Here is a 27021-nt window from a genome sequence, read left to right as displayed (position 1 = left end):
TAGAACTAAGAATTCTTGAGGAACATGAAGAGACCCAGGAGGGGTATTTCAGTACACAGAGGCCTTGTTCTGCCCAGTTCCTCATCCCCTCTTACGTGAAGATAAGTTATAACAGTCGGGAGATGCTAATGTGGTAGTTCCTATCAGTTTTATAATCAAATTTTAAAAACCTGAAAACAGAACCAAATTAAAAGAAAAGTTCTTTAAGCTGTTTTTGAAACACCCTACATTGAATCTGATATTCAACCAGAAGCAAAGTGTATGCAGTCGGGCGTTGGTCTCTGGGAATAACTATCCGCTGAGCTTTCTTCCCAGAAGCAGAGGTGCCCAGTGGTAGGAAGCTTTCTGCTCTCTTGGAAATCTCACTGGTCTTAGCTGGAAAGGGAGGCGGGGGACCACAGGAAAACCAGTGCAAAGCTACTTCTATCTAGATTTAACCACCAATGGCCACATGCACATCTTAGGAGTAGGATACAGCTACTGCTTGGAAAAAGTCGGCACACCAAGATCTGTTAACAAAATACAATCCACTTTCACATCCAAAAGCTAACTTAGGAGCTGCTCCAGGCACCATCTAATTAACTGAAGCAGATAGAAAAAAATCCTCAGAAATTATCATTGTTTAAATACACTCTATTTTATTTTGTCTTAAAATAGTTTAACCTTTATGCTACAGACTTATTTCAAAAAACAGAAAATCTTATCTTGCACCAAAAAATATATATATAACACTCTGTTTTATTATTTTTTTCTCCAAAGACCATTAAATACTAAATGGAAACAAAAACTAAATAATGAATGTAAAAGAAGAACCAAATTTTGTTTTAAAAACTAGAGTTGCACATTTTAAAACATTAATTCTAAGCAATGATTTGTCGTCACTGCATCAAGTCCACGCTCACACTCCAGCAACAGCAGATCTGTTAACCACCAAGTGCATTGGTTCCTAGCCATACAATGGCTAACATTTCATTTTCATGGTAAGAGGAGCAAAAGGCTTCATATGACCTTGTGCTCTTTAAAAAACAAAACAAAACAACAACAAAAATATTTCCTAGTTATCCAGTGATTTTTCTTTTAAGATCACTACCCTTTAAAATTTGTTAAAAGAATAAGAAGTATGTAGTGTTTTAAATAAAATGAAAAATACAACAGCATTGGACTAAAATACGTGATTATTTTAAACAAACAGTGCACAATCTGAGGAAGTTTGGTTAGGGCGCAATCATCTTTATATATACATGGAAGTCACATCATACACATACTGGAAAACAGAGATTAGGGGCTCCTTGCATTTAAAAAAAAAAGTTTAAACTAAAAGACAAAATTGTGTCCCCAGCTCTTTCAAAAACCTTGTGACACAGTATAAAAAGCAGGCAACAAATTCATTTTTAAGTTACCTATGGTGCTAATCTGCTAAAAGTAACAGTGAACAACTCGCTAACAGCAAATCAGACGGTTGCTATTCACAATTAATAATAATAAAAGCAGAGTTTATGCGATGCTCAATTGTAACAAATACTGGAGTCCATTCAGTCTGGCCCCTTCCATCAGAATGAAAAGACAGCTACTGGTGAGCAGCATGTATATGTTCTACGGCAGCCACGATGACGCGATAGCTAGTTACTGCTCTATGGTTTCAAACTGGAGGGGAGGGAGAGACTTAAGTGAATTAGTGCCAGAATCCAATCTGTGACCCAAGTGCACCACATTAGCAGGGCTATTACTTTGAACAATGTTCTTTGAAGCATAAAGAAGTATTTATGCTACCAAATGCAACACTTTGGTTAACAACAATCCCTTTAAAAGAAATTTCAAATGTCACAGGAGTCGTTTCCCACAGAATTTTATAGTAAGATAACCTTGCCAGAAACCACACCCCCACTCTTCTTGGGTCTGGCGATGAAAGAAGAGTTGAAACAGAGTCCCTCTATAGTTAGTAGGTGGAAAAAATCCCAACCCTGTAGGGGAAAAGAGCTGATGGTCTCTACCATCCCGTCCTCTCCCGCTTTTGCATATTAACTTCTAAATCCCTGTTCTGGTGCATCAAGTCAGGTAGTCAGGATGCTGAAACAGGGGCAGGTGCAGGGAAAGTGCAACCTGGTGTAAAAGCAAAAGGCCACAGAAGAGCTCGGTTATGACTCTGCTCTCTGCTCTCAATCCAAGGTGCACAAAGCACACCGGAAGAATTATCTTTAGAGGAGGACTATTAGAGGGGCTAAAGAAAGTGTGTCACGGGAAATCACCTGCTGTGTGGAATTGGACAAAGCACACTATTAACATAAGAATGGGTAATGCAAAAACATTCTTTAAAATGGGGCTCTGCCCTGATGCTGGGGAAAAAATAAGCTGCAAAAACTTCAAGTTATATAATCCACTCTATTCTTTTCCCAATGATTTTCCTGGAAAACACAGACCAGAAATTGTACATTTCTGCTTTGTCTAGCATTTTAATTCAAGTCAAAAACAACATGTAACAGTAAAATTCAATAAATTAATCCCAAAGTAAAATATGAAGGTCCAAGGATACACCAGTAGTGAATCTGCAGAAGGTCCTATTTCGCTCTGGCCTCTGGATCTTTGGTTTTTGTCTATAATTGTGGCCACGTAAGAGATCCGATATGAGGTGCTAAAACTGGAGGTTCATGATCTTTTAAAAGCCTGATCTACTAGAAGGAGATTGACGGGAAAATAAAAAGTTGATGAAGAACAGAGGCCAGATCAAATGAGATGCTACAGAGAAGATCAAAGAACACATGCTTACATCCACTCCCATGGAAGAGGTATATGGAAGAACTAAAGCAGCAGGAAAAAGCATAAAGGACTAAATGAGTCTATACAAAAAAAAACACAACAGAAGAGAAGGCCAGGCAGGTGGAGCCAGGCAGACTCTGATGCATGCGCACGCAGGGGTGTCCCATTTGCCTTGGTGGCCCTGCTGCACCTACCTTGCACAGTGCCATAGCAGAAGAGGCACTTGGTATATGTGTGTCCACTGAATGACAACTGAAAATGGTAGTTCTCATGCTCTGATGATAAGGAAAAGCCACCAAGGCATTTGGGTAGGGAAGCAAAGGGCTACAGCAATGTCACAGCAGATATGGAAACAAAAAAAAGCAAACAAGAACCATGGAAAAACAAAAGATGAGGTCTTCTAAGCCAATAGTACTTCACTCCTCCCTGTGCACAGTACATAGTGTTCTAACTAGGTATTGCTTGTAAAAGAATTCACTAGTAACTACAACATGTTATAGGAAAAAAGGTAGTAACTAATGCCACAAAACTCCAACACTGGCATTTCCTGAATTCCCTGAAGCTCCTACTACTCTTTGCTTATTTAGAGACTGTAAAACCTACAGTGTCATTTATGTGCTTTGCATCTGGTTTCTTATAGTGCATTTGACTTTTCCACTTTTAGATGGTAGAGGAGAAAAATACTCAAATACAGCATCAGGTCTATTTCAGCATAAGTGTTAAACAGTTGTTGTACATCCTTTATGGAGAGACCAGCTATGAAAGAAGGCACTGTCTTCTCAGACTTCTAAGTGCCCACAGTCTTAGAGGTGAACACAACTTTTCATATTCTACCTAAGCAACAGGTTTCTGTGTTCTCCTGTTATTTGAACAAACCAGGGGGAAAAAGTTGAGGGAGAGAGATTTTCCCACTGCCCTCCCAATACTTTCCTCACATACCCAAAAATCCTCATGGTGGGTATCTATTCGAAATGCCTCTGCCCCCAAAGCAGACATTTTCCAAAGAGTTATGAATTATTGCAAAAAGGAAACCAACTAAGTCACCTTAGCAGTATTTATAAACACAAAGGGCCATATCAATTATTTGTGTTGTGGGAAGTCAGCCAGGAGCAAAGTCAGGAAAGAAGGCAGAAGACTTAAGCTAGAAGAAAAGTAATACTTCTGTCTTCTATTTTTAAGGACAAGTTTTCAAATGCACATGCCCTACTAGGTGCCAATAAGGACCTAACTAAATGTGTGCAAATGCCCTAAGGTAGGAGTGCCAATGGGTGGGCTGACAGTGGTCAAGTCTAGATATTAATTTTATTACACAGAAAAATAAATACAAGATTCCAAAACTGAAATCCATTTCACCTGGTAATTAAAATATTATTCTAAAAGGAAGGCAGAATTTCCTAAGATTGAAAGTCACCAAGTAAAATGAAGTTGTCTAATAAATTCATCATTCTCATATTCCTACTGAGGGAAAGAAGAAATTCTTTTCTCTGTGCTAAGTTATTTTCCTAAGTGACTTCTTTTAATTAAAAAAAAAAAAAAAAGAAAGGGGGGGGCAATTTTCCATGAGTTTCGATTATACAAATGCCACAAACAGCTTCTGAGGCTGAAGCTATGACAATGAACTTCCATGTCACAAAGAGGAGGAGGAAGTGGGAGGGAACAGTGCAGAGGAAACACAGTGACATTGTATTACAGTAGGTATTTACGTCTACTATCCTCATCCAAGGTAAGATCAACAACTTCCGCAGGTGAAGCCCAAGTCTGCTGGGGAGTCACGGCAGTCCATGACTGTGTTTGCCGGGTGCTGACATACTGCGTGCCTGAGCCATGCTTCCATGAAGAAACACTCTGAATCACACCTCCCCGAGGATGAACACACCTGCAATTGAGATGAAGAGCAAACGCATAAGCATGGTCAATCTCATCAAAGGAAAAATAGAAGGCAGTATGGTTTCGGTAGCACTGATCAATACTTTCACAAATATAAGCCTACTTTGTGAGTTCATGAAACTCACAACCAATATCCTTCTCTTTTTCTGCCATTTGTCTCCGTTCCAGCCTCTCTCAGTTTAGCCTATAAATGGACAATAATCTTGCCTCAGTGAGAAACTCCTGAGTTATGTCTAGATCTGTTACTGAAATGGACAGATAATACAATGTTTCACTTAACACACTTACATCTCTGGGGTCTTCAGGACAGGGCACAACATAAATTCAGAGCAAAATTAAGATACCTAAATAATCTTAGTCTAACGAAATGAAACAGTAAGAAATACAGTTACAAACCGTTCTCCCAAATAAGTTCTATGCCATACTGGAAATACTACATTCAAAGATAGTAATACTCCTTTACAGATTGGATTTCTAGAAGTCTGTAAGTACTAGGTCATGCATAAAGGATCAATTTCCCTTATCCTGAAGGTCACAACAGAACACCTGGCTCATTCACCTGAACTGCTTTTAGTTCAGGGAAAAGTAACAAGGCTAAAAGTGCTCAGTAAGGTTCTCTAAAGTGTTTTATCAGAAGGACAGAACTACCCTGTGAGATCTGATAAATCTCACCAGGAGTTCACTGGAAGAAAACCATTTTTTAAACACTGACATAATGAATTCTATGTTCCAATCAAATGATAGAACTGTAAGTGAGCCTCCAGGATTAATCACTGAGTAACTCTGGATCTGGAGAAGACAGCAGGCTGCCCAAGCTTTCATTGCTATTTTTTTTTTAAGATTTTATTTATTTATTCATAAGAGACACAGGGAGAGAGGCAAAGACATAGGCAGAGGGAGAAGCAGGCTCCATGCAGGGAGCCTGATGTGGGCAACTCAATCCCAGGACCCCGGGATCACGCCATCACGCCCTTTGCCCTGAGCCAAAGGCAGACTCTTACTTAACCACTGAGCCACCCAGGTATCCCTTTCATTGCTACTTTTGTCCTCACATCTAAAGTGTTGACCAGATCCTATGTAATATATTTGAGAAATGGCAGCTGACAGGATTCTAGTCACATAAACTACTACAGTGGATCCTGAGCAGCTGTTCTAACAATCTGTGTACAATGAGTGATGCTGGATCACTTGAGAATTCTAGCTTTGATATGATCCACTGCTACCTGCCCTACAAGATTCAAAAGAACATTAGGGTAATGCAACAGACAAGATTTAGTTGAAAAACTACTGAAACACCTTTAAGATCCTGCAAAGAGGCCTTGCTCCTACAAAGGTAGCCTGAAAATCACTCCGATACCACCAAGAGAGGTGCCAAAAAACAGATCCCCCAGGACCAGAACATAGATTTGTTACCATACCAGAAGCCCATCATCTCTTCAGAATGGGCTAAGTAGCTATTAACCCAGAGGGTACTACGTTTTCAAAGATTAGCTAATGAAAAACCCTAAAATATAAGACACAAAGTCCAAAGGCTAATCCAGATCTGTCCAACCCAGATGAAGTATACTCAGATGAAGTGATCTTGTTATCACAGACGATTATCAGCCAAAGGAGTCCATTCAACATTTATAGAAATGGTTTTGATAACTGACAGCAATAGAATACTGAATTTCTTAAGCAGTCTCACCTCGTTTGACAATCCCAACAGACCTAGGAAGTAGACTGGAAATTACTATCCATACCCAAATGAAAGGAAAATTGAGGATTAAAGTGGTTACAGGGGATCCCTGGGTGGCTCAGAGGTTTAGCACCTGCCTTGACCCCAGGGTGTGGTCCTGGAGTCCCAGGATCCAGTCCCGCATCGGGCTCCCTGCATGGAGCCTGCTTCTCCCTCTGCCTGTGTCTCTGCCTCTCTCTCAGTGTGTGTCTCTCATGAATGAATAAAATTTTTAAAAATAAAAAATAAAAAGTGGTTACATGATTTGCCCAGGGTCACACTGCTTGAAAGAGTTGGGCCAAGGAGCTTCAAGTCAGGTCTGATCTCAAGTCCACTGCTTTTCACAACATAGGGTTTTCGTTTTACAACTGTGTGTATTAAATTAGGTAAGGCAAAACACAGGGAGTGCAAAGCAGAGTGCAAAAATAGGCCCAGATTAACAATTTAAAAATATAAAGTTCTTCAACAATTCAAAAGGCTCATCTGTACAAGTACTAATTAAACGTGGCTAGAAACTTAGAATTCAGAGAATGAATGGCTACAGAGAGTCGATGTAATCTTTGGCATAATTCCTAGAAATACCTCCGAAATAAAATAGGTATTTAGTCCCAACTGTTACTCTCCACTGCTCCCTAAAGTAATTATACAAGGGAATGGCTTTAAAAAGGATCTGGTCCAGGGGTGCCTAGGTGGGTCAGTCAGTTAAGCATCTGACTCTTGTTTTGGCTCAGGTTGTGATCTCACGGTTGTGAGACAGAGCCCAGTGTCAGACTCCTCACTCAGCATGGAGTTGGCTTGAGAGTCTCTCTCTCCCTCTGCCCCTCCCTGCCCCATGCTCACTCTCGCTCTCTTGAGTATGCTCTAAAATAAATAAATCCTTAAAAAATAAAAATAAAATGGATTTGATCCAATCTGATCATTTTACAGAAGAGAAAACTAAGGCCAAAAGACAATTGCCCAGGGGCTTAAGCAAGTTAAGCACAGGACCCAAACAGAAGTCTTCACCAGGGAGTTTATCTTCCACTAGGTAACTATGCCTTCCTCAGACTGCACCCCAAGTACTACTATACTATGTCTGATTGTAAAGAGCACTGCCTAGCCCCTGGGAATCATTCAATAAATAGCAAAGCAGACTCTAGAATATACTCAGAGTAGGAGAGCGAGAGGCGTAGAGACACTATTTACCACTGAGGAATGGTGGACACAGAGAGGAGAATAAGGAGATGAGGCACTTCTTCAACTATCTGAATTAGATCACTCCTATAGTTCTGCTACAAATGATTCCAGTTACTGGAAACCAATTTGGACTACATTAAGCAAAAAAAGAGAATTTGTTGGAAAGATACTTGAGCACCTAAGGATGATGAAGCAACTAGGCTTCATTCATTTGACTCAGTCTCCTTCTCTCATTTTGAAATTTTAAGATTCTCCGGATCATGTGATGATTCCATCTTTAGCCAAAAGTTTTCTTGGCTCCTAATTAACTGCAACTGTAAGGCCAATTCCCAAAGAAGGGAGAATCGCCATGAAGAACGTGGTAGCATACTCTACCTTGTATAGAGATCTCAAGAGCAAACTAACAACCACAAATCACTTTATGGAGGGAAGGAGATGATCGTTATTACACAACAATTATAGCTACTACCAAATGGAATAAACTGCCTTTTAAACATTCAAGCAAGTGCTTGGGTTATCTGTCAGGAATGTTAAAGAGTATTCTAAGATGACTTCTAAGGTTAGCATTGACTTTAAGATTTTGAATAATACAGGCAAAACTCTCCTTTACAAGTCAAGATAGTAGTCACAGGAGGCCCAATGGCAGGAAGGTTGTGAACGGAAGATGGTACAGGAGGGACTTCTGTTTCTTGACTGGAGCACTAGTTACTGACAATGCAGTTTGCAAAAACTAAAGTATACACTTACAACTTTTCTGTGTGTGTTATAAGCCAATAAAACATTCAAAACTTTTTTTGTGATTTAATGACTTCAACCATCTTGAGTAAAATGGTAGCTAAGAGATGAATGAGGCCAGGCTTTTACCACATTTCCTTTTAAAGTACAGGGCAAAACGACTCAAGCTGGTAAACAAACGAGTGTCGGAGAAACATTCCATCTATTTTATAAGATGGTATACATTACAGATCAACTTATACCATATAGAGAGGGAAAATTTTTTAGGAGGAAAAGGGACCAGAACAATTGTTACCAGCCCTACAGAGATGCCCTATAAAGAAGGATGTGAGAGACTCAAAATTTTGGTAAGGCTACAAACACAAAACACAGTTCCATGGATTATCACAAACCCTTTTTTCTATATGATGAAAGACCTGGCGTGGGAACATCACACTCAGCTGTTTTTTAATTGATCCAATCCAAATCTAATACAGATACAGGCTGTGTTTTCACAAAGCATTTAATCTGCATATAACGGGCAACAGGCATAAGATACAACCTAGAGTCATATTTTGTTTTTGTTTTTTTTTTTTTTTAAATTCCTAAACATTTTTTAAATCTTTATTTATTTATGATAGTCACAGAGAGAGAGAGAGAGGCAGAGACACAGGCAGAGGGAAAAGCAGGCTCCATGCACCAGGAGCCCGATGTGGGACTCGATCCCGGGTCCCCAGGATCGCGCCCTGGGCCAAAGGCAGGCGCCAAACCGCTGCGCCACCCAGGGATCCCTAGAGTCATATTTTGAGTCCTATATCCAAGAAAACACTTAGGACTCACTCCCCACCCCACCCCCAAAGAAACCTACTTTATAAACAGTAAGTTTTGATAGAATAATTTCCTGCTCTTCATACATGGAAACCAAAAAAGGAGGGATTTCACAGTGGAAAAGAAAAAACAGAGAAAGAAGGCAGGCTCTAATGGGTCAGCTTTTGACACAGTTAGCTTACTATCCTAAGAAAACAACATTAAACATTAATCGTTTTTGCTCTCATTTACGGGGCCTGAACATGACCTCTTAGATAACATCCCTACTTATTTTTCCTAACTGAAGATGAAATGAATCTTTAGTTTCTGGGAAATGCTTATGTGCCTCCCTTGCTTTTTTAGGGTTAATGTTTGCAACTGGTTCTAGGAGGCCATCAGTCTTAAATGGAAAAGGCTTCTAGCATTAATTCTTCTGTTATGGGATGAACCAACATTAAGACAAACAACCACAGGACCAAAGATTCAGTGAAATGAGGAAAGGATCTGATTATTTCCAAAAGCTTCAAGACAGGTACCAAAGAAACCATTGCAAAAGTTCCGTAACGGAAAAATCTGTGCTATATACATTCATCTTCCTAGGGAAATTACCAATGAGGATGGTAGAAGAAAAGGAAAAAGGACCAAGGACAAAGAAAAATATTGGCAGAGGGCCATAAATTAAAACTTCTGGCAAAATTAAATGGACACAGAGGAACTAGAGGTGCTGGAAAAGTCTATTTTATTGGCAAAGAACATCTTGTGAAAATGGACTGTTCAAAAATTAACATCTAGAAATGACAACATTTAGGTAACGTCAGGAGTTAATCACAGCAATACAAGGTGGTCATAAAAGATGCACTCAAACCTTTAGTTCGGAAGGCATGCTTTACAGTCTATGACTAGAAGAAACAGAAACTAAAGGAACATAACAAAATCTAAATTAAAAGAGCAGGGAAAGATATTAACGTGCAAGAAAAGAGAAAACTGTTAAAAAAAAAAAGACATAATAACTAAAATTACTGAGTCAATGTGAAACAAAATGCTTTCAATATGGAAAAATGGCACCGCAATGCAAGTCAGAGCAACCACAATCCCACAGAGAACTCAAGAACCAAGTCTGAGTTTTTAAAAACCCTGAGAAAGCCCGCAGCGAGGTAGAATATCAAAAGAAAAAAATAAGAACAGGACAACTAAATCCAAACAAAACATCTATGCATGCAAATCAAATTAGAACAAAAAGATGTGGATCAAAACCTAAAACCTTTTTCCAAGCGATAACCCTGCCAGAAGCCCATCAATACTTCATAACTGCAACCCTAGACCTGTAAAAGAAATAAATTCCAGATGAGATACAGGCAGCCAAAGCAGTAACTCCGAAGCAACAAGAAAGCTTCTCCCCCAACCTGCTTCTCAGCTTTTTAATCTCAAATGTTTGAAAGATTATCAGGCTTCCTCTAAAGAAAGTACCGAAAAAATGTTCAGAAAGACACAGAAGAGCCAATGAGACTCTTCAGTCCTAGACCCAAAGACCAAAATAAAAGATCCCCTCAGAATGACAAAGAGTCAATTCAAAATACTCCAACAAAACTTGTCAACTCTACGTTCTATCATAGGCAGTATTAACTACCAATGAGATTCCATAATAAATTTATCACCTCTAAGATTGTATTTCCACAGGATTCAAACCAAAGGATCAGAATAAAACACATCCTGATGATTCAGAGCCTGTAAGGAAAAAGTCCTTGAAGATAACATTACAGTATGTTATTTAAAATGTAGCCAGTCACTTGACTTAGTTCAAGAGTGGAACAAATAGGTCTATAGAGTAAAATGCCGATCTGGATAAAAGACCTAAAGTATGGACATGGGTGTACTAGAGATTGTGTGTGTGTTCATGTGTGTTGAGGGTGGTTAGGAACTTAGAATTTAAATTTCCAGGTTTTAACAGAAATATAATGGTAATTTTCACTCCAGATACCAAAATACTGGTAGAAAAAAGAAGCTGAAGAGTCTTTTTTTTTTTTTTTAATAAAAGCTAAAGAGTTTATAATGGAAGAAAGGTTTAACAAAGACACCGAGACAAAAGGTGGATCACTGTAACATTTCTAGGCACAAGTGAACAGTAAAGAAGGACAATCCAATAGAAGTTAACAGAGAACTGGACCAAGTAATAGGTCTCAGAGACAAAGAGATCAGGTAAGCAACACAGGTTACTGCCTACTCTTGCTACTTCAGTAGGAATACGTTAGTGACAGTGAGTTTTAATATGAAATGTAACTCAAGAGGAAGTTGGTGAAGGGATAATGTGCTTCTGGCACAACTGAAGATAATTTGCCTATGTCAATCGGGTAATAGACAAGGTAAGGTTTGCAGTAAGGATTAAAAGGATACTCATGTCTTCTATATTGTAAGAAACAGTGGTGAAATAAATAATGGCAAACACAGGATAAAGTAAAGGAAAAAATCAGCAGCTCTATTTTCTCATCTGAGGGATAAGTTAGCATGCAGGGAACAGATGAAAAAAGGATAAGTTAGCATGCAGGGAACAGATGAAAAAAAGAGAAGAGAAAAAGTTCTTGATTAAGCAGATACAAATAACAAAGAAGAAATTAAAGGAAGACTGAAGAATGAAAATTCTTTCCCACCAGAATAGCGAAAATAACCATTAGCAACAGGAATGAGAAAAGGAAGCAGCCACACAGACATACTTATGGCATAAACATGGACAGAAGAGGAAGTGTTTAGGTCTGATAACATCTGGGAACTGGCCGCTTTTGGGGAGAAGACATGTTAAACAATGACTTAACTCTACATCCTTCAAGTCCCAACAGGTATGACCTGAAAAATGTCTCAGAAAGTAGGATCAGTTCTCATTAAGACATAAGCAGTCTCAATTTACACACATGTGTATTTTGCCCACATTCTCCACTAAATTTGTCTTTTATATATACAACAGAAGAAATGCTGGTGAATGCTTTATTACCTTTCTATCCAAATAATAAAATCAAATCTAAGAGCCAGGTAATGAGGGTACTGTGTCATTCACCTACCTGTGGAAATCAGGAAATCGCAACTCAACTCTTAGAGCATTGAAGAAAAGTTGTTATGCAGAATACAGATTTTCCAAAGTCTAAATTTTTGTTCTCTATGTGTGTGTGTATGTTAAATGTTCCTCAGGAATACCCCTGAGAAGGCTAGAACTAATTCTTAGGAACATCTTAAAGCAAGAATCAGTAGACTTTTTTTCTACAAAGGTGTAGATGGTAAATATCTTAGGCTTTGAGGGCTCTAAGGCATATGCTGAAACTTTCCAACACTGTCACTGGAGTACAACAGCCATAGACAATATGTAAATGAACAAGCACAGCTCCATTCCAATAAAATTTTGTTTGTGGATAAATGTATTTTATTTGAGTCTCATATAATTTTCTTACCTCACAAAACATTCTTGTTCTTTTGATCCCCTCCTTAATCATCTGAAAATGTAAACTAGGGGCACCTGGGTGGTTCAGTCGGTTAAGTGTCTACCTTTGGCTTAGGTCATGATCCCAGGGTTCTGGGACTGAGGCCCATGTCAGCAGCCTGCTCACTGGGGAGCCTACTTCTCCCTCTCTGCCCCTCTCCCCTGCTCATGCTCTCTCTCTCATGTGCTCCCTCCTCTCAAATAAATAAATCTTAAAAAAATAAAAAATGTAAACCAGTCTTAGCTCAAGGTCCATATAAAAACAGGCAGATTTGGTCTCTAGGCTACAATTCACTCACTCCTAATCTTAAAGAATGACAAATTTCAAAACTTATTTCATAATACTACACAAATTTGATGTCTTGGGTTTTTTTGTCCTAAAAACAGGACTGCCTGAGTCACATGAACATTACTAGAAATCTACTGTTAGGAACAGACCAAAGTAACTTACAAGTTTTAATGAATGACAAAGAGAGGTACTTTAGGAAACAAGTAATAGAAGTATGATGTCAGATGCATATTTCCCAATTATTTGCTCCCAATATATTTCCAGATAAAGTGAAAGGCAAGAAATTATAAATGACAGGGGGAAAAGTAGGGTGATACTTATGCCATGAGAGAAAAATCTGTCAAGCTATCGCGACATTCGCTAAAAAATAAAGAGGAAAACATCAGTTCTACTTCATATACATGTATGGTTGAGGTGTTCTTTGATATGAGATGATATGCAACACATTCTGAAGCTTGTATCATGTCTAATTCAAAAAGCATTTTTAAGTCCAAGGAAGCTGAGAGCTCCCACCATTCATGCCAGCCATGCCATGAGGACTACCATTTTCTCCTCACTTGGATTCTAGTTAAAATCAAGTTCACATTTAAAATATCAGAATGCTCAATATCCTACCTTGCATGTTCCTGAACTCCCACAATCTCCACTTCACTATCTGAAGAGGCAATATTAATTTCTTCATTGAGAGGCGCATTGCCAGTCGATGTCTTGTCACTTGCTAGGAATCCTGGATCCAAATGACCTGAGAGAGAAGGGAGGAAGAATAAGCTCTACAGTTTGAACTTTTCACAAGCAGCACCAACAACTCATTAAGAGATTTCCCATCAAGGCTTAATCACAGTAACAGAATTGCTGTACAAGAGCTCACCAAAGCGAAACTATCAAGTCTCGTTCTCTGTTCCTTAGGAAGAAAAAAATATTTTTTGAATACTTGGTAAATAGGTATATAGAAACTGTGATAATATTCTATTATATTTTATTCCACAATGCTTTCTGCATTCAACTCCTGTCTGCTTTTAAATGACCTGTAGAACAGGTTTGTCACCACCTAGAGGGCAATGGTGTTATCTATCTACTGCTTACCAGTAAATTTTAATAGAACAAAATTCTAAACCAGAAAAGTTTAAAGGTAGTATGGAATAAATAACAGAAATACTCTTTAATATCACATTTATACTGGAATGCTTTATGAAGGATTTAACAATTTTCTTTAAAGTTTAAACAATTTTTACAGTCTTTCTCAAAAGGAATGCAGAGTTGACAAAATCTGACCCAAAACCACACCTAAAAGGCTAGTGGCAGATCAAATAAAACATAATCTGTATACTGCTGACACTTATTAGAAAGAAACCAAATGCTCTGGAAAAGCACAACAATTTGTGGTAGTGGGGCATGTAAGAACTTTTTCACAAGGGGCTTCATGAAGCATCCATAACACGGTGCAATAAAACACATTCTCCAACTCACTGAAAACATGAGCTTCACAGAATTCTCTCTCAATAAAGGCTGAGATCATAGCATCAAAGTACATATAGCAATATAAACAATTCTAACAAAAGTTAAAATAATTCAACTTATGTACCCAGTCCTTAAATGTTCTGCCATTTATGAAATTTAGAATATCTAGGAGTTATGAAATCAAGTTGCAACAAGTACAAATTTTCAATTACTCTTTAAAGGGTATTTTATTTAAATATATCGTCATCTGATAAAATATCATGTCTCCCTATTTAAAAAAAAATTATTGGTGATACCTCATATAAATTAAACCAGTATCAGTAAGATTTTAGACACACAACTTCCCCACCCCTACCTCTTCACATTAGTTATTCCAATGCTTCAAGGTCACTGAGAAACCTTGTACTTTTATATTGCTGTGAACTTTTAGCATACTTGGAAAGTTACAGACAGTCCCAAAGCAAAAGCCTTCTAATTTTTACACTCTCTGCTCCTGTAGTTCCATCTCTGAGAACATAGCCTAAGGGAAAAACTTTAAATAAGCAAAATGCTATGACGTCCAAAGACAGTGACTACAGTCTATGTAGAAACTTGGGGAAGTGTATGCATAACACAGCAAGTGTCACATATGGCTCTATAAAAATATTTTGGTGCTGGATGAAAGCTGGTCAAAAGCTATCAAACTTGAATACAACTGTGGGTCTTTTTTTTTTTTCAATTCTTTATTATTATTACTTTTTTCTTAAGTTGACTATGATGCATATGAGAAAACAGAAGACCACAAAGCTTCAAATGGCTTCCAGATACAATTAGTGATTGAGATTACATTACAGTCTGCAAGGGCTTGTTAACTTTCTGTATTAAAGAATACCAGAAATAGGATTCTAAATATTGGCAGTGGGTAAATAACTTTGAATCCTACAAGCATATGAAAGGCAGCATTCATCAGACAAAACTCAGTTTTGTTAAATCTGGAGTGGTTGCTTATATGGAGTATGGTAAATCTTGATTTGGTAAACTAAGATTCTTGCTCTGACCCTGATACCTTGCTTTTGTCCAATTTCTAGTTCAATGTTGAAGTTACAACTTATCAAACACACTGTTCCTACCACACTGCTAGGAATACAAATGGATAGTCTCTTTTTTCAAACCTTCAACTTGTCCATATTCAATCTTCTGAGCAGCTGCTTTGTGCAACTGTAACAATCTACCTCATCTACTTGTTCCTACAATAAATACTTGTTTATGAGAGGCTGTGCACCAGGTGCTAGGAATGGTACAGAGGACAAAGACAGGAGGTAAAGAGAGTCTACCCTCAAGGAGCTCATAATATACTCAAGGATTATAAAAAGCAGTATTATACTATGGCATGAAAAAATGCTCAGTTAGGAAGGTAAGGAGTGCATTTAAAGGTATAGAAAAGGGAAATTTCCCAGACTTAGGAATAATCAAAGACACTGAGCTCTTAGGGAAGAGTAGGCACAGGTGAGGAAAAGCAGCAAGAAGGAACTCTTGTTGCTCTTTAAGGTATAAAAGTTCAGTGGAATGTGGGGTAATGTAGTAAAAACAAGTAATGGGAAATTACTCCATTACAAGTAATGGGAGGCTGGTAAAGTCAGCAGAGCTCAGATCATGGTAAGAAGTCTGAACTTGACCTTGAGAAGTAGGAAACCACTGAAGAATTTAAGCAGTGACATGATCTGGTTTTCCATTTTTTTAAATTTCCTTTTGGAGTGTAAAAATGGAACTAATATCAGGGCAGGGAATATGAGAGGTAAGAAAATCAGACTTATAGTTTGCTGGGTGAGAAATGACTAAGTCTAAACTAGGAAAGAAACAAAATGAGGGGATATTCTGTGTGCCTGAATACACAGAGGGTTAGTAATGCTGGGAATTAGGCAAATCAACAAACATACTTAGTAAAAAAAATGATGGCTAGGTTTCTGCTTTAGGTAACTGGTTAGAATTACAGTGCCCTTCAGTGCACCAATGAACAGCTGACAGTGGCTGCTTAGGACATGACGAGGATGTGCCTCTAAGATGTCCAACAGACAGCTGGAGGTACTGTTCTAAAGCTCAGGTCAAAGGTCTAGAGAGGAAAGAGTCCTCCAGTAATAGGTGGAAATTGGTAAAGGGCATCCAGAGGAGTGAAGAAAGCCTAAAACAGAACCATGATGAACACCAATAATTAAGGATGGGCAAGTGAAGGGGAGCTCACCAAGTTAAAGTGAGAGGTAGGAAGAAAACCTTCAAATATGAAGCCAGGACATCATGGAATGAGCATTTATAGGAAGAAGTGCTTACCAATGCCCTACAGAGAGGTCCAATGAGAAAAAGGACTAGGTAGGGTCCACTAGAATCAGCAATAAGATGACCATACATACACCGTGTCTAGAAGAGCCTCAGAGGAGTGATAGGCTAAAGCCAATGTAGCAAAGCAAACTGAAGAATAATGGAAAGGAATGAAGAACAGACACATTTTAAATAGTTTGGGGCTATGAAGAAAAATGCAACAGGATAGTACTGAGAAAGAAAAATGGATTTGAGGGAGAGGGATGTGTGTGTACATGAGGAATTTTAAAAGATGGGAGAAACCCAGCCATATTTGGAAAAAAGGCAGAGAACAAACAGGTGTGACGGCAGAAGGCTGAGGCAATGTTCATCTGTGAAGATTGCGGCAAGCCCACATGCAGAACACAGGTGTGGGTAGGGATTCAGAAAAGTGAAGTCGCCACTATGAAGACAGAACACTGCCTAAGGAAAGACAGGATCTGCTGGGCAGCCCTGTGAGGCTCAAGATTAGAAAGCTAACTCAACCCTTGATTCTGCCACTATGTGATTTTCTCCAGCTATGCTAAACAGCATGATACAGACTGCAAGTGTGCATCCAGGGATCAGACTTTGCCAGCTGGGTACAGACTTTCCCTGAGTTGGGGATATGGGTCAAGAGAGCTGGGCCTAAACATGCTGGGGCTGGGAAGAAGTGAAGCTAGCAGTCGGCTGGCAAAGGACTGGCTGATGAGTCAGTGAGGCGGAGAACAGTATACGGGAAGTAACAGCATCAGAGTATACAGGAGCCCCCGTGGAAAAGGAGAAAGCAAGAGGGAGAGGTAGGAGGAAAACCAGTGATTATATGAAGTAAACCACTGTAATTCCATCCTGTTGGCCATCCACAAGCACAAGCCTCTGGGACCCATCCATTGCTCTTCTGTATCATCCTCCACTCCACTGTTATTCTCCTTTGCTCCAGCCACCCACTATTTACCTTCCTACAACTTTTCCATTGCCCTCTGGAAGGTCAGATCCATGGAAGACTGCATGAACTTTTCACTTCCCTGTGTAAACCTGACTCTTCTGAAAATGCCAACGACCCTGTAGTCCTTGGAAGCTGCTCCTACACCTCAGTTTGGGGACTAGAATCACTTATAAATATTGCCTTCCATCCTCACGTACCAAAACCTTCCAGGGCACTTCCCTTTCGCTGCCAAATACTAACTACGGGATAGTTTCACCCCTCCATAAAACATTACTGGCACCTGGCTGTTTCTCTCTCTCTCCACTTTAAGTCCTGCTACAATGCTCACTTATTACTATATGAGTATTCATTATTTATGTGGACAACCACCCCCAAATTCTCCATGCCTACTCTCTAAGGAGCTGAGCCTCAAGAGGCACTTAAAACTCCCTGTGGTAGATTCATAACAAGAGGCTCAGCCCTTACCATTCTAAAAATAAACAAGATAACTGAATTAAACCAAACTAAAAAGGCAGATTTTAGGGATCATGGTTGCTATAACTAAACTATTCCCCCTTGATTACTCAAATCTTTTATTTATTTTTTTTTAATTTTTATTTATTTATGATAGTCACAGAGAGAGAGAGAGAGAATGAGAGGCAGAGACACAGGCAGAGGGAGAAGCAGGCTCCATGCACCGGGAGCCCGACGTGGGATTCGATCCCGGGTCTCCAGGGTCGCGCCCTGGGCCAAAGACAGGCGCCAAACCGCTGCACCACCCAGGGATCCCTCAAATCTTTTAAACAGTAATTAAAGAAACCAAGACGAGAATACAACAGAATTAGGGACACCTGGATGGCTCAGTGGTTGAACATCTGCCTTCAGCTCATCCCAGGGTCCTGGGATCGAGTCCCGCATCAGGGTCCCCAAGGGGAGTCTGCTTCTCTGTCTGCCTATGTCTCTGCCTCTCTGTCTCTCATGAATGGATAAATAAAATGATGATGAGAAGGAGGAGGAGGAGGAGGATGACGACAATAGAATTATTATCTTAGCACTCTGTGCTAAGTTCTATCTCCATAATTCTAATTTTTTAAATTATTTTTTTATTTGGGGGTAGCCCACAGCTCTAATTCATAATTCCAACTAATGAAACATTATTGATGAGTGAGACAAACCCTCAGTCATCAGTATTTCTGAATAACCACTCTTCACTTCACTGATGAGGCCCCTCATCCTGACTTAGCCTCATTTCAAATGTGGAAATATCCTCACTTTGCCTCTCTTTTTTTAAAGAAAGGAGAAGAAAAAAAAAAAAGAGGAAGAAATGAAAAATTACTATGCTTTTTGCTCAAAATTTTTAGTATCTTAAGAAAAACAAGGCAACTATCGTCAATATTTAAGATTCTTCTAAATTTATTCATCCACTATGGATCCAGAAACTAGTAATTTACATATTGCCTTCACATTATTACATCAATTCAAACCATTTTGGCAGTGTGATTTGGGCCATAAAACTCTATTTATAGAATTTGTGTGACATTCAAAAACTGATCACTTAAAATCAGGGTCTGCTCTTGTGGCCAGTTATCTTTATTCTTTCATCTCTCAGTATAAAATGAAACACGGGACACTGGGGTTAACTGATCCGGGCTAAAGACACATTTCCTGGTGAATGTTAACTCTAGATTTACTTTTTAAATCATAGATCTACCAAGTTTATGGGATGCCATGCGCTACAAGAGATGCCAAGGCTTTCTCCAAGAGACAGGAATATATCCCCTCTTCTATTTCAGAGCAATTAGTCCTTTTCTCTCGATGTCCCTCTTCAGTATGTCAAACATTCCTGTGGAAGCTCCTGTGCAGAGCTTCTTCACATTCTCTGGCCTTGGGGCCATCCTCCACTGTCATCCCTCCAACTGGTGACCTACAGAAATCCAATGACAGAGCAATGGCTAAAGCATACACAAAACTGAATCTCAAGATGCTCTGGGGTTCTCAAATACTGTCAAGTGGCAATAATTCTTCCTGTTCTAGGACAAGAATAAGCCTTGTAGAAAAAGTGTAAATTCCACAATCACCTTATATTAAACTGAAAACAAATCAGAGGACTTAACTACTGGGACAGCTGGCTGTCTCTGTGTAGTTCTTGGCCTGTGTAGCTCTTTGGAAAGATAACTTCTTTCACCATGAGAAAATCCTAAATGTTTGTCTTCCCACTACAGATCTTTTCAACACACAAGTCAGAAAGAAACAGCATAAAAAAGTAGTAACTAAATTATCATGGTAAGCATTTACTTTTTGTCTTCAAAAGAAATAAGTTAGCTACTTTTTAAATCATAGATCTACTGGGCAAGAACTAGTCCAAAGCCAATTTGCAACACATTGAAGGAAATTATTACATATTAGATGACAGCAGCATATTAGGTATAAAAAATGTTAATATCTTGTCACTATTCATTTAGCTTGAAAACAAGTCAATTATTACCCTTGTATTTAGTTTTTTTCCAGTAAGAATAGGAAAAAATAACTTTAAAAAGTAGAGGAAGAATGGGGATCCCTGGGTGGCTCAGCGGTTTGACGCCTGCCTTTGTCCCAGGGCGTGATCCTGGAGCCCGGGGATCGAGTCCTGCATCAGGCTCCCGGCATGGAGCCTGCTTCTCCTTCCACCTGTGTCTCTGCCCTCTCTCTCTCTCTCTCTTTCCATGTCTATCACAAATAAATAAAAATCTTAAAAATAAATAAAATAAAAAAATAGAGGAAGAATAAGTCAGAAATCTAAAATCTTATAGTTCATAAGAACCAAGTAAAAACAAGCGAAACTTGATCAAATTTGATCTCCTTCACAAGACTGATACCATTGACTTCAAAGTGCTAAGAACAGAAACATGGCCATTCTGGTCTGATTGTAAAAATTAAGCCATTTTCCTAACTAGTTTCCTAACTAGGCACAGTTTCTTCAACATGTCCAACACAAGAGTTACCTGGGGGTGATTACTAAAATCGGATTTTCCAGACCCCATACCAGATTTACCGAATCTTCAAGAAGAAATTCAGGATTCTTAATTTTCATAAGCACCTGGGTAATTTTTATGCTCAGGCCAAGCACAGGAAATTCCTGTGGCCAGAGCAACTCATTCCAGGGCAGAACAATAAATTAGAAATTCACTGATTAGGTCCATTAATCACTTCCTTACTTAGCTTACTTTAGCATAAATATATTAACATAATGCCAGCCAGCATTCCTGAGGGCCTACTGTGTGCTGTATTTTGTACTAAGTACATTATAGACATTATTTTACCTAATGGAACCATAACCTTTCTGGATGGATACTAGTTTCATTCTAGTTTGTGGATAGGAAAAACTGAGGCTTTATGTAATTTATCTTGATTTCACACAGTATGTAAGTGGCTACTCGTTCAAACTAGGATGGCTGCCACCTACTACCCCCATTTAATTCCAGCATCAAGAAAGATGAAGTAGGAGCACCTGGGTGGCTCAGTCAGTTAAGCATCTGCCTTCTGCTCAGGTCATGATCCTAAGTGTCCTGGAATCGAGCGCTGCATCAGGCTCTCTGCTCAGAGCCTGCTTCTCCCTCTCGCTCTCCCACCACTCTGCCTACTTGTTCTATCTGTCAAATAAAATCTTTAACAAACAAAGAAAGAGAGACAGAGAAAAAGAAAGTAAACATAGGGCAAGAGCGGAAATGGAAAGCTTAGGTCTCCTGTTGATCAGTGGTTTTCCAATTTTAACTGTTTTCCTTGGTTTAAACTAAAACTGAAGAGTAAAAACTTTTTTCCATACAGGAACATCATCTAATTGCTTGGAAAAAAGAGGCAAGCTACTCTATTTCCAATGATTACTTTTAGCATCCTAAATGGAGTGGGGCTGCACATCTGGTTAACCCCTGAAGTTTGTTCACGGTGACTGAGGTTTTTTAGTTTGTTGGGAGGGAAAGTAGGATCATTTAACCATTAGAACACTTATCTTAAACCACAAGAACAACCATTTCATTGATACTAATAGTTCAAATCTCAAAACTATAAACTGGTAAGTAAGCATAAATTCTGTTAACATTTTGTTGTGGCACTCTAAGTATACTCAAAATCTGCAAGATGGATTTCCACTATGACAATTATATCAAGAGTACAGTGTATTAATTATTAAGTTTTACTACTCACGGACCTGCACTGTCAGATTTAGAACAAAAAGACTGAGTCAATATATGGCTTCATAAGAAAATGTGATGAGGATCTGTTGAACAGTGATGATATACAAAAATCTACACACAATACACGGCCCAATACACAATATGTTCTCTACATATTATATCCTAGAGAAATTAATCACATACATGTACCAAGAGACATGTTATAAGAAATATTAATGGTAGGATCATTTGGAATAGCACCCTAAATGTAAAAAGAATGGGTAAGTTAACTGTGATATGTTCATACGGTGAATACTAAATAGCAGTGAAAAATGCTTATCAACAATAAAACAAATGTTGAAAACAGCAAGTTACAAATTATTACCTTCAATGTAATACCATACACGTTTGTTTATAGATCCATAACAAATGCAGTAACAATATAAAGAAACAACACACAGGCAAATACCAAATACCAAATTCAGGACAGCTTTGGAATGGAGAGGGAAAAGGAAAGGGAACAGAGTTGAAGCCATGGATGTTTCCCTCACATATTTTTGTAATGCTTCATTTTTTAATAATGGTGCTAGGTACCTGATACATCTTTAAAACTTTGTATGACTGAATTAAAAGAAAATCAAAATCAGATGTTAAGTACACAAAGGCTAGCGATGTTTTAAACAATCAAGCTAACAATTACTTGAATCTTAAAATGTGACGCCAGCCCCACACTGGTGACTTTTAGACACACCTTTGCACTATCAGGTTGAATTGTCTTAATCTGCTAGGTTTGCTGGTCAAAAAGTCAAATATTAGTAATTCCACATGGCTCAAACTAGTATTAAAATTCTCTCTACATGAAAGACAAAACAATAATCATTCATATTTTCCCCAAGACTTTACTATACAGCGATCTACATTTAACGGCAAGACTAAGATACAGGGAAATAAGAGTGAAGTAGAATGGATCACTGGTCAACAAATGAAAAAAAAAGATAAACTATCCAGTGTACAGAACAAAATTCATATAACTTAGAAATACATATTGCACAAAATGTGGTCAAACTACTCTCTTTTCATATATAATATTACTGCTTAATTTTTAAAAGTACTTATTATTAGTAAATCCTTAAAAGATCCTTGTTGGGCAAAGCAAGTATTTATACATATAAATATTGAAATCCAAAGGAGAAACACCTTGTCCAAGGTCAAAAAGGCAGTTAGCAGACAAAAGATATTTAAAACTTAATTCAGGTCGTACTCCAAAATTGGCTACAATAAATCAAGCAGAAACTCAACAAGTAAAAGATTTTTATTTTGTTCCAAAGATTATGGAAGGAAGAATTAAGGACAATGATCTATGGAGTTCTGTCTCCTTTTTTATTTCCCAGCAATTTCAATATAAAAAGTTCTAAACCCACTATTATTTTTGTAAAACTCATTTGCCATAAACATAATATTTTAGGTACTGATTAAGTTTTAAGATTAGCTCATAGAAGCTAATGCAATGCATAATTTAACTAGAAACTATAATCCTCTGTAACAATAAAGTAGGAAAATATACACTAAAAGCAGTCTCTTAACCCCCTCTCTCTCTTCTCAAACTTAAGTAGTAGTGCTTTAAGAAAAAGATTTAAGTGAGAAAGAATGTTGAAAAAAGTGCTGAGGAACACAATTAAGGAGACTAGAAGGCAATGGGCAATGCTTTCAAAAGCAATGCAATGGTTTCTTTTAGTGAATAAATATCACTCTTCAGAATCATCACAGAGCCCAGATAAATTATGCAAGACAGGGAGAGATTTTCCTGAGATACCAGAAGCAGAAACTGAAAGGAAAGCATTGGAAAAGACAAACGTGAGGACCACCCTAGAAGAACTGACAGGGACCTGGCACACCTAAAAGCAGAAGAAACAGTGAAGCATCCGCCCCCCAACCGGAACAGTCCCTGGGGACAGGTTTAGTCAGCTCCCTCCCCAAACTGCAAGGTAAGGTCACAGTACTGATTAAGTGAGGGAAACATCTGAAGAAGAGGGGTGGGGTGGGGTATTAAGGCCATGTGGGTGGGTTTTAGTGTATGTTAAGCATTTTTAACCCAAGAAATAGGTCTATTGGAATCTACCTATGCCTACAATTATTTCTCATTTTTGCTTCCTTCAAATGAGGAAAGATGAATGACATGCTACCCCCATCTCCTTTTCAGTTATAAATGGCACCCTGGATAGTCACAATCATCTAATGCCAGATGTCTCTTAGTTGGCCTGCCTTTATCGGCAGGATTCACTACAAGGAAAACAGCTGCCAGGACACATGCACAGTACACCATTAGAGAAGGGGGAGGGGAGGGAGACCAACCTGCCTCCGCATTCAGCTCCTCTAGAAGCCCGCTGGTCCTCCAGGTAGCTCCTGTGTCCTGGCCTCCTACAGAATTACTGTGCTCTTGAACTACTGCAGCCGCCAATAAATTGTCCACATTTACCACTTCTGGGTCAGAGCTGGTGTCAGACATATCATAATGAGCTACAACTGGAGGTCCATCTAGGGAGGAAAGAAAATGTATACTTGTATCTAACTTCTGGGGTGAAAAATACTTCTGCAACTAAAAGCCCTCTAAATGCCAGTTGCCTTTATCTTATTATTCTATCTGGTCAGAAAAGCTACACTTTATACAGCTGTATTTTGTACATGATGTGAAAGTGGAAAAAACCCAAGCTTATCAAGATGAGGGACACATTTGAAAAGGAGAAAAGGAGATAATGAAGAACAGAAGACAAGACTATACTGAACAAAGTTACATTGAATTCTTGTCATACTTCTAAAGAGCAAAAGACGACTCCACAGAGAAAACTGATTTTTTAAAGGAAAAAAACTGATGCAAACTATTAAAACTCAATTTATAGTTTTTAAGAGAATCAATCTAGTTAGTCCTTTTTCTTAGTAGCTAATGCTTAAAGGTCACTACTAGATTCAGAGAAGAAAAATGCATATTTTCCTATTTTAAAGAAATAAGGCTAACACTAAGAGCTCTACTTAACTATGTCCAGTAAAGCCCCTTACAAATATCAGGGATGTTATGCATTTTACAACATTCTACAAAAAGACAATACTCACAAAATCCACCTTCAGGATTTTGCTTTAGATGTCTTGTTAGGGATATTTAAATTTTATTTTCCCTGAGAAAGACAACCAGCTCACTCTCTAAGGCAACAATATGCAACCTTATGGGTTATTTTAGAGGAAGATATTAAAGTTCTTACTGGAAAATAAGAGATCCCTTCTACCTCCAAATCACCCTAACTAGCTGAAAAAGGCAGCAGAGTTCCAGAGTAATTAAACTGCAGTGATTCATGCTAAAATAACTCAATATTCATGCTTGTAGAACAGATACATGCTTTAAAATGCTAATGCTACCCTTTCTAATGCAACAGCAAAAAGCAAAAACACAGTTTTCATTCAATTATCAAAAGCATCCCTTACAACTATCTCCATTTTAGAACAAAGCAGAAATAAAGGAATGCAGTTTCTCTAACAGCTATTTATGAAGTGCAGGCAAATTATGTATTTCCATGAAGATTTATGATCAAGATTGTTTAACATTAAACACACCTATTTTATGAAACTCTTGACTATGAATACATATGCCAATGAATCATTAAAATAGAACACAATGAAGATTAGTTTTAATACAAACATCCATTGTGTAAATTGTCAGTGAACAAAAGATGGAACACATTTGGCGTATTTATCCCTTAAAGCAAAGTTCTCAAACCAGGGGTTTATGTAGCAACATTTTAAAAATAAAAATGACCAAATAAAAGCAAATGAGTTGTTAAGAGCCACAGTATAAAGAACAGACATGTCACAATATGAATTTCTGACGATCATGACAATTTCAGTTGACTACTTAAAAATAATTTCCAGTTCTCCCAAAAGGGCAAATCAAGTTCATAAAATTCAATAGTGTGGCCTCAATATCAGTTGGTAATGGATTTCAGCTCAAATAGCAAACAATTCATTCATGTTTGATATTTTTCTTTTCTAAATAAGAAAAGAAAGCTGTATCATTTATGGAGTTCTCGTCAGAGTTCAAAATGATTATTATGGAATCAAGATACTGTGTGATGTCGAAATACTCGGGTGCAGAAGATATGAGGGTCAAGTACAATATTGACTATTTGACCAAATGTTCTATTTTTAAAAGGGCTTTAGTTAGGTGTTTTTACCAAAATATTAATGATTTATCTTAAAATTTATACCACTGGTACCGTTCACAACCTCTTGCTCTCAAACACCCCCCTTCCCCCCCACTGACAACCACCAAATTGAGGCATCAGGTCAACAGTCAAGTCAAAATTGTACCACTCCTACATGTAGAATCATGCAAAGAATAGAGTTGTATATGTACATGCAGAGTTAACATCACCTACCCATGGCAATAACTTGTCTGAAAGTCTTCATCAGTAGGAAATACAAGCATAAACTTGTTATCTGGCTTCATTCTTGTATCTTCCATATTTCCAAACAGCAAACCTTATAGCTTAGCTTAAATTCAGTATTCATCATAAACAAAGACAACTGTAATATTTTCATATTTTAATTACACTTAAAGGTTAAAATAAATTATTATCAGCGTCATTTCTCATTTCCAGTATATCCAAAACGATGACAAGTCAATACCATACAAATTTTAATAAAGGAATGGTTGCCTTTTTATCTTTTTTCCAACAAGAAACCACAATTAAGAATCTTGTGGTCCAAGTCATCTTGCACTCATCATTAGCAAACCAAGATTAAATAAGGTATGTTTCAAGCAGTTAGCATCAGGGATTGGACTTTAAACCACTAGGTATAAGCTAACTGATGGCAATAATTTGTGATATTCTTTTAAAAGTGATTCTTGCTGCACAGCAGAATTAAAAGACGAGTAAGATCCTGCAGTAATCTTACATGCCTTTTAAAAGAAAGGGAGGAAAAAAGCCACTGAGGAGGAGCTAGGAAAACTCAGCACATTAATAACAGAAGCAACGACTATGCTTCCAATCTGACTCGAACAATTCTTTACAGAATGGAATAAAGATGGAGATACCATCCATCCTCCTTCCCACTTGATTATTCCTCTATGCTGTTAAAACAAATACACTGCTACTAAGATTATTTTGACTTTCAAAAACATTAAAATAGCCCCTTCAAGTAGTTACACATAGAAACATTTCCAATTTAAAATTTAATCATTAATGTAAGCACATTCCATGTTACAGCATTTAAGATTTCCATGTTACACCATTTAAGGATAAGCCAAACTGCCCTCTCCCATCTGCTAACCTTGAAGTCTGTCAAAGTCTTAAAACACAAATTTAAAATAATGAATTTACTAGC

The 27021-nt window shown here is 38.1% G+C and overlaps 1 protein-coding gene across 4 annotated transcripts in view; it reads right to left on the bottom strand.

The window, feature by feature from the left end:
* Positions 1-618: 618 nt before the first annotated feature.
* Positions 619-27021, bottom strand: part of ARK2N (arkadia (RNF111) N-terminal like PKA signaling regulator 2N) — an 80852-nt gene continuing 54449 nt past the window's right edge. For 2 of the 4 annotated variants that reach the window (XM_025997052.2, XM_025997051.2), the window contains exons 3-5: positions 24001-24183; positions 13423-13549; positions 619-4630 (exon numbers count right to left, since the gene is read on the bottom strand). In XM_025997052.2, coding sequence (XP_025852837.2) covers positions 4441-4630; positions 13423-13549; positions 24001-24183 — 500 coding nt within the window. In that variant the 3' untranslated portion in view covers positions 619-4440. The remainder of the gene's footprint in view (positions 4631-13422; positions 13550-24000; positions 24184-27021) is intronic. The other 2 variants (XM_072732285.1, XM_025997053.2) reach the window with 1 other exon arrangement.

This window comes from Vulpes vulpes, chromosome 13, assembly GCF_048418805.1.
Source record: "Vulpes vulpes isolate BD-2025 chromosome 13, VulVul3, whole genome shotgun sequence".
Taxonomy (NCBI): Eukaryota; Metazoa; Chordata; class Mammalia; order Carnivora; family Canidae; genus Vulpes; species Vulpes vulpes.
This window is presented reverse-complemented; position numbering and strand designations above follow the sequence as displayed.